Source organism: Polypterus senegalus, chromosome 11, assembly GCF_016835505.1.
Source record: "Polypterus senegalus isolate Bchr_013 chromosome 11, ASM1683550v1, whole genome shotgun sequence".
In the NCBI taxonomy this organism is placed as follows: Eukaryota; Metazoa; Chordata; class Cladistia; order Polypteriformes; family Polypteridae; genus Polypterus; species Polypterus senegalus.
The window spans coordinates 38928223-38940632 of NC_053164.1; the positions used below are offsets into that span (position 1 = coordinate 38928223).

The 12410-nt window shown below is 38.8% G+C and overlaps 1 protein-coding gene across 2 annotated transcripts in view; it reads right to left on the reverse strand.

Annotated features, from left to right (window-relative positions):
• add2 (adducin 2 (beta)) overlaps positions 1-12410 on the reverse strand; it is a 66816-nt gene that overhangs the window by 33042 nt on the left and 21364 nt on the right. For both annotated transcript variants that reach the window (XM_039768429.1, XM_039768430.1), the window contains exons 5-6: positions 11918-12069; positions 6009-6089 (exon numbers count right to left, since the gene is read on the reverse strand). In XM_039768429.1, the coding sequence (XP_039624363.1) occupies positions 6009-6089; positions 11918-12069 (233 nt within the window). The remainder of the gene's footprint in view (positions 1-6008; positions 6090-11917; positions 12070-12410) is intronic.

Here is a 12410-nt window from a genome sequence, read left to right on the forward strand (position 1 = left end):
AGTCACGTGGACAGAGAGGGCAAAACACTTCTGGGACAAGGACTATAAAAGACTGAGAGAGACACCAGAGCGTTAAGCTGAGCTGGGTGGTAGGAGGGCAAAGCGTCTGGGAGTGGTGGATTGTTTATTGTATTTGTGATTAGTGATTATTGATTTGTGTAAGAGTATTGTGGAGGAGAGGGTGCTTTCTGCACTTTATTGTCCTAGTAAATCAAGTATTTGGACTTTTACCTGGTGTCTGAGGAGTGGTCTGAGGGTAAAAGGGGTCAAGAGAGCCCCAATTTGTCACACTATTAAAGTCAACCCAACTTAACCTCTAGAGTTTCTGGAGTTTCAAAAGCTTCATCCTGAATAAGATATTCAACAAAAGGAACAACGCAAAAAAAGCAGTAGTTCTGCTCAACTTACAGGTCTTATCAAAGATTTGGTTATTCAAAAAGCCTTCCCATGTAGATGTATAATCCACTGTTAATACTTATGAAACCACAGTAAACCAGGAAATACAAACAAGTAGTGCTCATCATTCCATTGAGTTATCGCAAGTATGAATTATATATTATATAATGAATTGATTAAGAAGGAGTGTAGATGACAAGTGGGACACTTGCATTTCAGAAAGTAATAACAGCACAATCACACAAAAAAAACCCCAAAAACATAAGCATTTGCTTTCTTACTTTAAACAATTATACAGAAAAAAACTGGGAACCGTTACTGTAGATACTTTGGCTAATATGAAATAAAAAAAAAAAACGACCAGATCAGCAAGAAATTGAATTTTTCTAGCTAAACTGAATTTGAAGCAATGTGATACACACCTAATGTATTTGCGTTTATTTCTATAATCACTGTTTGTGCCGACCATTTGGCATTTCAGCAGCAACTTTAATGCAACAAAGTGGAAAAGTGAGATGTCACAAGTGGGAACACTGAAAATAATTACATTATATGAACACAGCATACCCTTACATTGTTCAAATCAAACTTCCCAGTCATGACAGGAAGAGAACTACACTCAAAATTATGCATAACTGACATAAATTAAGACATGTGTGTGTGTCCTGTGTCCTGCAAGAAAATCTCATCTGAATTTGTTACTGCCGGACAAACCAACTGTGAAACTTTCTCAGTATCAATTCAAACTCCATAGGGAAGAATTATCTATCCCAACAACCAATTGTTTGCAGCACAAACCATCACACTAGAATATTTTACACAGCACACATTAACAAAGCAAACAAGAATGGAATTCAAAGTGGCAAGTGTATTGCTTCATTCATTACTCAAACGCAATCATTCATACAGTGTCACAGGAAAAGTAAGGTTCAGTGGAATAGAATTCCATACCTTATGGACAGGTTACTGCAGAACAAGGCTTAGAGGGGGAAATGTTTCATGATGGCTTAAATACATTATAAAGCATACCAGTGTTTCAATTCCATGATTGTTCGGAGTATAACCTTTTAGCTGAAGTATAAACAGATTCTCATGGATTGTAATATCTGTAGGCTAGTTGGACAGTAAATGGCCATAGTCAGAAAGGTTGTAGAGTGATATGCTCAACAGAAAAGGATTGTAGGCAAGAAGGAAATATCAATTGTTATATGATGTGCAAGTAGAGAACCTATCTTGTCCAGGATTGTGGTAAGGTTAGGGTTATTATTAAGCACAAGGCTACACTACATATACAGTATACTACCCTTCATGACAGTGCAGACCAAGTGGAAGAGAACAGTCTTAAAAAATGCTGTGTGACAGAAGAGTGAGACCTTAAATTGCTTAAGCAGATGCTTATTGAATATCACAATATATACAGCATAATACCAAACAGGAAAACTGAACAGATATTCATGTTTTAAGGGAAACTTTGCATGCCCTCGTACCTCTGTCAGTCGCTAGAATATGCCAGACTGGCCCAGTTTTCAGCCCAACAAAAAGAGAAAATGAAATTAAGTAAATAAAATCTGCAATTTGCATTAAACTTAATTTATTCTTAGTGTATTGCATGAATAGACCCACACTGCTGTACATATTTACAAATACACTAAAAGTACAATAACACATAATCTATAATCACACCTATACAATGCAAAATTGACCGACTCGTTTAGTCACTCAACAACAAAACACTGTTTTAGGTTTAGTTAAAATGCTGAAATTTGGCAGGATGGTGCATCTAGTGCACTAGGTAACCACTAAGAAAGGACGTTTCGATATATAAATATTTAGGGGTAAATTCCTCCCTCCAAATAAAAAAATCTAAATACCCCAAAATCTTAAAAAAGCATTGATGTAGTTGAATAAAATTTGGTGACATTGTAGAAAAAGGAAAATTAGCTAACACTGTGCTCTTTTATTTGTCGATACTTAGTAATACTATGCTAACTTCTGTGCTCTTTACTGCACTGAAAGTGTGCGTTGTGCTAATAAAGAATGTAGCAGAAGTGTTTGATAGGCCACACGAATAGCATCAGTAACCAATATGGTAGATGGACAACTGCAGATAGGACAGTGTCCTGGACAGGAAAAAGGAGATGTGATCTCGATGTTATTTAAGGGGGGTGGAGTTTGGTGAAACTCAAGGAAAATACCAAGCACAGTGGTTTGCAAGCACTGTTTTTTGCTGTTGACTACCAGCACTCATCTTTGTTATCAGTTCTGCTTTGTTGACTCCATGTGAGTGGTAGATCTGGTAGGGAGATAGTTGATTCCCACTTGGGTAGATTGCACAGCACTGTGAGGTGTTGTGGCAGACATTGTTGGTTTCAGCACATATCAGTAACTGAAAGAGCATTTTTTCTTTCCCTCATGTGCTGACACCCCAGCAATGGTCACTCATGGCACACACTGACATAGGGTATCGCAACTTCTGTATATCCACTTCAAACACTGCTTTGCATATAAATGCACATTTGAAAATGTACAACTGACAAAATAAATACATAATACTGTACTTGAGTAAATTGCATAAACAAATGAAAATAATCAATAATCTAATAATGATAATAATGAATACTTTAATTTCACATTATTTGACTTCCAAAAATGCCAGAAATGACTACACCATTGGGCCCCTGAGCAAGGCCTTTAACCTGCAAATGCTCTGTCCTGTGTATGACGTTAATCTTCACCCAACCCTACAAGCAGGTCCTCCTACTTGGGGGTTGGTGGCAGGATTGACACTCCAGCCACTGTTTTAAAAAAAAAAAACCCTCACACTGTTGTTCAGTATGATTCTGAGGTGTCACTTGTTGCACGGCTGCATTCAGATCTCAAACTGGGCAGTTTGCTGTGTGCGGCAACATGATGTAATCAGCGCATGCTCCCAAAGTCCTCCTCCTCCTACTGATTACCCATTTCATTAACAAAATACACTTTCCTGTAAAATGGTGTTTTACAGTGACCATCAACAAAAGCAGTAACTAATCTAATACAGAAACGTTTTAATCATGTGAAATTATGTATAGTATGTTCAAGAGTAAGCAGCTCCTGTGACTTTGTAATATCATTAATTAATGCTTATTTGACTGATGCCATTTTCCAAGGTCATTTACAACATATCAGTGAAGTGATTTGATCATGATCACACAGTGTTAGTAGCAGGATTGAATCCACAACCTCAGGGTTTAAGGTATTATACATAAACTGCTCAAAAATATTAAAGGAGCCCTTTCTAATCAGAGAATTTCATCAAGTCAATGAAATTTCTGGGATATTGAACTGGACAGTTAAGTAGCAGAGGGGGTTGTTAATCAGTTCCAGCTGCTTTGTGTTAATGAAACCACAGGTGCACTAGAGGGGCAACAATGAGACGACTCCCAAAACAGGAATGGTTTAACACGCGGGTCCACTGACATTTTTCCCTCCTGATATTTCCTGACTGTTTTTAGCTAGTTTTGCATTTGGCTATGGTCAGTGTCACTACTGGTAGCATGAGGTGATACCTGGACCCTACAGAGGTGGCACAGGTAGTCCAACTTCTCCAAGATGGCACATCAACACGTGCCATTGCCAGAAGGTTTGCTGCATCTCTCAGAACAGTCTTAAGGGCTTGGAGGAGATTCCAGGAAACAGGCTGCTACTCTTAAGACAGGTATCTACTCCTTTGGGCAGGGAGGAACAGGATGAGCAATGCCAGAGCCCTACAAAATGACCTCCAGCAGGCCACTGGTGTGAACGTCTCTGACCAAACAATCAGAAACAGACTTCATGAGGGGGACCCGAGGGCCCAACGTCCTCTAGTGGTCCCTGTGCTCACTAGCTGGCACTATGGAGCTCGATTGCCATTTGCCATAGAATACCAGAATTGGCAGGTGCATCACTGGCACCCTGTGCTTTTCACAAATGAGAGCAGGTTCAACCTGAGCACACGTGACAGACGTGAAAGGGTCTGGAGAAGCCATGAAGAATGTTATGCTGCCTTTAACATCGTTCAGCAGAACGGTTTTGGTGGTGGGTCAGTGGTGGTCTGGGGAGGCATATCAATGGAGGGACACACAGACCTCTACAAGCTAGACAACGGCATCTTGACTGCCATTAGATCATGAGAGTTGAAATCTTTGGACCCATTGTCAGACCCTATGCTGGTGCAGTGGGTTCTGGGTTCCTCCTGGTGCACAACAATGCCTGGCCTCATGTGGCGAGAGTATGAAGGAATTGATACCATTGACTGGTCCCCACGCTTGCATGACCTCAATCCAATAGAACACCTCTGGGACATTATGTTTTGGTCCATCTGACACCGCCAGGTTGTACCTCAAGCTGTCCAGGGCCTTAGTGGTGCCCATGTCCAGATCTGGGAGGAGATCCCCCAGGATACCATCTGTCGTCTCATTAGGCAAAAAGTTGTCAGGCATGCATACAAGCATGTGGGGGCCATACAAACTACTGAGTACGATTTGGAGTTGCTGCAATGAAATTTCGGTAAAATAGACTAGCCTGCCGCATCATTTTTTTCACTTTGATTTTCAGCGTGCCTTTGAATTCAGCCCTCTGCAAGTTAATAATTTTAATTTCCATCAAATGATGTGGCATCCTTTTGTTCCTAACACATTATCCAGTCCATATCAATAAAGATGTTCAGCAGGATTGTTTTTCCCTTTAGGTGTTCCTTAAATTTTTTTGAGCAGTTTACAATATATATAAAAAAAATCAGCCTTTTTAAGTGTGCCTAAACAATAATTAAATGCAATAAATAAAAATTAACTTAAGACTAGCTGGCAAAAGAGAAAAGAAAAAAATCATTCCACATATGTTCCATTTACACTTGCCCTCTACTCTTAAATGGATCTCATCCTCTCTCACCAGAAACATGCCTCTTGGCATCTTAATATGTTGTAAGTATGACATTTTAAAAATCTGGTCAACCTATAATCCCAGGGTCATGAACTTGAATATCAAATGAACTAATCAGAAAAGCAATAACTTCCATGATAATATTAATTAAGCTTTCAGACTTCATTAAATTCTAATTTGTGTTTTGGGAAGGAAATATTTTATTTTAACTTAGTGTTCAGGTTTTAAAAGAATTCAGTAGCAGAGTAGTTAACGTTGCTGCCTCACAGCCACAGATGAGTGAGATCAAATCCCAGGTCAGTTGCTGTCTGCATGTCGTTTGCATTTTCAGAGTTGCATCCTCCGATATTCCAAAACCACGCTTGTTAGGTTAATCTGCCATTTTAAAACGAGTCCTGTACTTTTGTAAATGAATGTGCCCAACAACAAACTAGTTTCCTGTACAGAAATCTCTTTCCTTGTCTCTGGTACTATGGAAAAGCCTTTATATATAGTAGAGAAAAATGGATGGAAGGATAGTTTAAAAAGCACTTTAAAACAGAGGTGCCTACAATTTTTGGAGCTCTCTGGTAGCCCCTCAAACAAGGATAGTTTTATAGGTAAGACCACAATGTAATGTTTTTCTAACACAAGACTGTTTAGATGTTAGTCCAAAGTATGGTTACCCCTACCCTATCCCTAGTTTTTGTTGCTTATGATTTAAAGATACTTACAAGGCTTGAAGCAGTGACCTCACTGTAACAGAGTCCTTGAGGAATGATCAAAAAGTGGTCTTGTTCTTTATTAACTCGTAGCTGTGAACACAAAGAATCTAGGCTAGTAATGTATGTATAAAACAGTAATAATAGTCTCAAAAAATAAAAGAAATGAACATGAAATAAACTTTTTGGCAAATAATAGAGTATTTCAAACTGTTGAACAGACATTAAAACATTTAATGAAAATCAGCAGCCACAAGTGAAATACAGAAGTGGTTCAGACTGCCTGGACCTTAGGGATTAACTTCAAGAGGGTTCATTGACTTTACAGCTACTTACAGAATTTCAGACAAAATTTGGACAGAACTTTCACTATAAGTGGAACTTGTTTAATCTGATCAATTCAGGCATTGAAGAATTAATCAATATTGAGAATGTCTGTGGTGTTACTATAGATTTTCCTATATTTTTCACATGTTGTGCACTTTTTCCATTTTCTTTTGATTTATTTAGATGAATAAATGTCAATTTTCACATTCTTTGCTAATTTATGTTAGTTCTTGAGTGACACCTCATGACTACATGTTGTAACAATATTGCTTAGTTATTATTTGTAACAGTGTAACTACACTGACACGTTCCTGGCTTAAAATTGGTTTGTTGCTGAATTTCAGACTCAAATGTACAATAAAACTGAAATGATCTGTTGCCATTTTAAGCAGCATTGGGAAACCATCACAAAGACAGAAAGCAAGCTAATGTGAGTAATTAAATGTTTTTTAACATGCTTATTTGTATAAACAAGGAATTCAGACAGAAAACAAAAGAATAACTACAAATGTTTAAGCTGAAAAAAGTAGTCTATACCCAACAAATCTGTCGAATATATAGACCCTGGGACGGGTGGCCTGTCTAACTGCTGTCAAGCACCCATTTCTCTTGATTTTGCACTGTGAACAAGTCTCTCTCTGTACCCAATTGTCCCAGTTCAACTACGTAACGTGATGATCTTATCTTTGGTTTTGCTGTCCTAAATGTTCTACTCTGAATGCTTCAAAGCAAATCAACCAGGAAAATATCTCAAAGTAAATGTTCTTTGACATGTATTTATACAGGATTCATTAACACATTTCAATCTTGATTTAAATCAATCACAGGACACACTGCTAGACTACAATGTTTTCTGCCCTAATAGTAAACCATTCTTAATACTTGATTACTGTTTTTAAGTACTTTAATCTCTAAAGCTTGTAGTTAAACCCCTTCTTAAGAAACATAATCTCGACCCCTCGGCTCTTGAAAATTTTAGACCCATCTCTAACCTGCCTTTCTTAAGTAAAGTTTTGGAGAAGGCAGCCATTATGCAGTTAAATGACCACCTCAATAAACATGCTATTCTTGATAAGTTTCAGTCGGGTTTTAGAACAAATCACAGCACAGAAACGGCACTCGTTAAAGTAGTAAATGATTTGCGAGTAAAAGCAGACAGAGGCCATTTATCTGTTCACATCCTCTTAGATCCGAGTGCTGCATTTGACACCATTGATCACAACATTCTTAGAAATCGCCTTAGTCAATGGGTGGGCCTCTCTGGCAGTGTCTTAAATTGGTTTGAATCCTACCTGACAGGGAGAACATTTTTTGTTAGTTGTGGGAATCACATCTCAAAGACACATGATATCCGATATGGTGTTCCACAAGGCTCTATCCTGGGTCCGCTACTTTTCTCAATCTACATGCTTCCGTTCGGTCAGATTATCTCAGGGCACAACGTGAGCTACCACAGCTATGCTGATGACACACAGTTGTACTTATCAATAGCACCTGATGACCCTGATTCTCTTGATTCACTAACAAGATGTCTGACTAGTATCTCAGAATGGATGAATAGTAACTTTCTCAAGTTAAATAAAGAGAAAACTGAAATCTTAGTGATTGGCAATAATGGATACAATGAGGCTATTAGAAATAAACTGGACACATTAGGATTAAAAGTCAAGACGGATGTAAAAAGCTTAGGGGTAATTGTTGACTGTAATCTGAATTTTAAATCGCATATTCAGGAGACCACTAGGACAGCTTTTTTTCACTTAAGAAACATAAGTAAAGTTAGACCTCTTATATCACTGAAAGATGCTGAGAAATTAGTTCACACACTTGTTTTCAGTCGACTAGATTACTGTAACACACTCCTCTCAGGACTACCCAAAAAAGATATAAATCGTTTGCAACTAGTGCAGAATGCAGCTGCTAGAATCCTAACTAGGAAAAGAAAATCCAAACACATTACTCCAGTTTTAATGTCACTACACTGGTTACCTGTGTCTTTCAGAATTGACTTTAAAATTCTGATTATGGTTTATAAAGCCTTAAATAATCTCACCCCATCTTATATATCGGAATGTCTGACACCTTATATTCCAAATCGTAACCTCAGATCCTCAAATGAGTGTCTCCTTAGAATTCCAAGAACAAAACTTAAAAGAAGTGGTGAGGCGGCCTTCTGCTGCTATGCACCTAAAATCTGGAATAGCCTGCCAATAGGAATTCGCCAGGCTGATACAGTAGAGCACTTTAAAAAACTGCTGAAAACACATTACTTTAACATGGCCTTTTTATAACTTCATTTTAATCGTAATTTAACTTAATCCTGATACTCTATATGTTCAATTCATAATAATAACTATTCATAGTGGCTCTAAAATCCGTACTGACCCCTACTCTCTTCTGTTTCTTTTTCCGTTTCTTTGTGGTGGTGGCCTGCGCCACCTCCACCTACTCAAAGCTTCATGATGCTCCAACAATGATGGACGGATTAAAAGGCAGAACTCTACGTGACCATCATTTTCAAGCCCTTCCGTGAGAACCCTAAATCCAAAGAGGACTGTTTCATTTATGTTAGGTAGAATGCCCAGAGGGGACTGGGCGGTCTCATGGTCTGGAATCCCTACAGATTTTATTTTTTCTCCAGCCGCCTGGAGTTTTTTTGTTTTTCTGTTCCCCCCTGGCCATTGAACCTTACTCTTATTCGATGTTAATTAATGTTGATTTATTTTGTTTTCTGATTGTGTCTTTTATTTTTCTATTCTTTATTATGTAAAGCACTTTGAGCTACTGTTTGTATGAAAATGTGCTATATAAATAAATGTTGTTGTTGTTGAAAGCGTCTGTATATGTGGACAATTTTCTATATAAATCTGCTAAATGTCCGATGATCCACTGATCCTAACTTTCGTACTCTTATAAACCTACTTGTTGCATGTTCTTTTTTGGGAAGTATTGTTATTCTCATCTACATTAACATTCAAAGTAAGACTGAAATCCCATCCATTCTCATATTATATTACAAACAAAAAGTATTAACCCCACCCCCAAACACTACAAGTTATTACATCTGTGAGAGACGGCCGGCAGCTCAATCCAGCCGGGACATCCCAGGAAGGGAAGAATGGAGAAGGGTAGCCTTTCCAGGACACTGCCTCTCCCACGACGCTAGATGGCAGATCACATGGATGGTAAATGTACCCCAGATTTCCCCAGGGCATCATGGGACGTGGAGTCCATTTTCTCAGCCCTGTTGGGTGCCATGGGTGCCGCCAGGGGGAGCCAATAAAGGACCTGGGGACTCATACTGTTCTTACAACCTGGAAGTACTTCGGAATCATGAGGATGGAAGCCCTGAGGATGTGGCGTTTGACCCGGAAGAAGAGGAGAAACATTTCCGGGTCATGGAATATATAAAGAACTGTTGGAGACCCAGCATGCGGAGCCAGAGTTGGGAGGCTGGGTGACGAAGCTGCTGGGAGTGGAGGATTGTTGTATTGTTTTTATTGATTAGTGTATAAGTTTTGGAGTATTGTGGAGTGTGTGGTGTTTTGTGCACTGTATTGAAGAAAATATTAAAGAATTCTTCTTGGTGCTGTTAAATGTGTGTCCTGGACGTCTGTCTATGGGGTTTCACGGGGCAACAGCACCCTTATTGTCTACACATTTTATTGTTCTACAACGTTAAATCAAAGTGGCTTTTTTACACTGACATTAAAGTATTTTCTGTTCATCAGGAGAAAAAAAAAAAAGATATATTCAAAGTGGACTAAATTAAACACAAAAACTAAATATAAATCATTGTACAAGTATTCACCCTTTTTTAATATCACACATAAATCACCACTGGTGCAGCCAGTCGGCATTAGAAGTCACATCATTAGTTCAATGGACATTTCCTGTCTGAAATCAATGGGTATTGTAGTATTAATGCACCTTATCTGAAAGGTCTAACTTGTGGTGAGTCAGAATCACACAGTCGATATCTCACAACTACAGTAGAGCATGGCGTCCATAAAAAAATGAGTGATCATGCAAAAAAATAACTAGTGAAGGAGGCAAAAAAACACTTATGGGAACTCTGAAGGAGTCGCAAACTAAAAAGGCCAAGACTGGAGAAGCTGCAAAGACAGCAACTGTTACCCGAGTGCTTCACCAGTCACAGCTTTGTTGAAGAGTTGCAAAGAGAAAGCCAATATTAAAGAAAACACACACAACGTCTTGACTAGAGTTTGGCAAAAGGCATATTGAAGACTCTGAAGTCAGCTGGAAGAAGGTTCCAAGGTCAGTACAATTTGGCATTCAGACTAAAGGACATGTCTGAAGACTGCATGTTGCCAAAAACACACCAGCAGAGCGTGGAAAGCTTGTAGGAGTAAAGGGTAAAATTAACAGAGCAAAATACAAGGAAATCCTGGAGGAAAACCTGATGCAGTTTGCAAGAAACCTGCACCTTGGGAGATTTTTTTTCCACCAGGACAGCAACCCCAAGCCTAAAGCCAAAGCAACATGGGAATGGCTTAAAAACAGCAATGTTACTGTCTAGGAGTGGTGAGTCAGAGTCCAGAGGTTTCAATCCATTTGAGAATTTCTGGCTGGAATTGAAAATGGCTGCTCCCTCATGATTCCCACACAACCTCAACAACAGTTTGAGCGGGCTCAAAGAAGAATGGGGAAAAATGGCAGTGTCCTGATGTGCAATGCTGACAGAGACCTCAGCATACAGGTTCAAGGTTTGACATGGCTGCCAAAAGGTGTGTCTACTAAATCTGACTTGAAGAAGGTGAATACTAATACAACCAATTACTTGTTGTTTTATATATGTAATTAAGTTAGGTCATTTTGAAGAGATCTGTTTTCACTTAATATTAGATGCTCAGATTCAAAAAAGGCAAATTAAATCCGACTAGATTCAACATTGTATAACAATAAAAGGTAAAACTTCCAAAGGGGTGAATACTTTTTATAGGCATTGTATTCCACTTGTCCTCCTCCCTGTGGACTCTTTCCACCTCTCACTTTACCAGGCTGTTGCTATTAATGCTCCATCCTGGTTTGTTCTTCAGAGCCTTTCAATCTGGTAACAGACTACTGGGCACTTTACATCTTTGATCCTGGACATTCATAGTAAAAAGGACTATGCAACTTTTCATCTGGCTACACAAAACTGGGCTAATACCGCTGAGAATCCAAGGCACTATAAAATAAATAGTTAATGATTAAAAAACTTTAGATAGCAATAACTAGGTTGTTGTGTTATTATTACTATTTAGTATTTGTTATAGCAAATCTTTTCAGATTAATTTTTTATTTTATATGGCTCTTTAATCCAAATAGGTAGTGCATAATGTAACATTTTTATATTTTTCCATCTGAAACATTAGTAACTTAAGTGACATCATTACAACCTAATACATTATCAACTAGACAATTGTTTCATACAAAATAAACATTTAAAGACCAGTATATCTTTTCTATAATTTACCTTTATCAATTTAACACATTTTAAATAACCATTTGACCTCAGGTGTAGGTTGCCTAATTCTATGCATCATTCTGAACCAAGAAGCTTAAAATATCAGTGCTGAATTTTCACTCACAGTCAGATAGGCAGAAGTCAACTGAACCCATCCATGTAGGTCTAGCAGTCGGTAAACACTGGTTAACTTGCAACGCATTAGTCTCTCTCCTTTTGCTAGGGTCCCAGGTTCAGAACCATGTAGATCATTGATGGGGGTCACCATGGTCATACCTTGGATGAGGGGGAAAAAAAAAAGCCAGAAATGAACATTAATTTCATACCTGAAATTAAGCCACCTGTAGTTAGCAACTGTAAAATAGGTTTCTGGAGCACACATCTTACTAGCGGGCGGCATGGTGGCGCAGTGGGTAGAGCTGCTGCCTCGCAGTTAGGAGACCCGGGTTGGCTTCCCAGGTCCTCCCTGCGTGGAGTTTGCATGTCTGCGTGGGTTTCCTCTCACAGTCCAAAGACATGCAGGTTAGGTGCGTTGGTGATTCTAAATTGTGTGTGAGTGCCCTGCGGTGGGCTGGCACCCTGCCCGGGGTTCGTTTCCTGCCTTGCACCCTATGTTG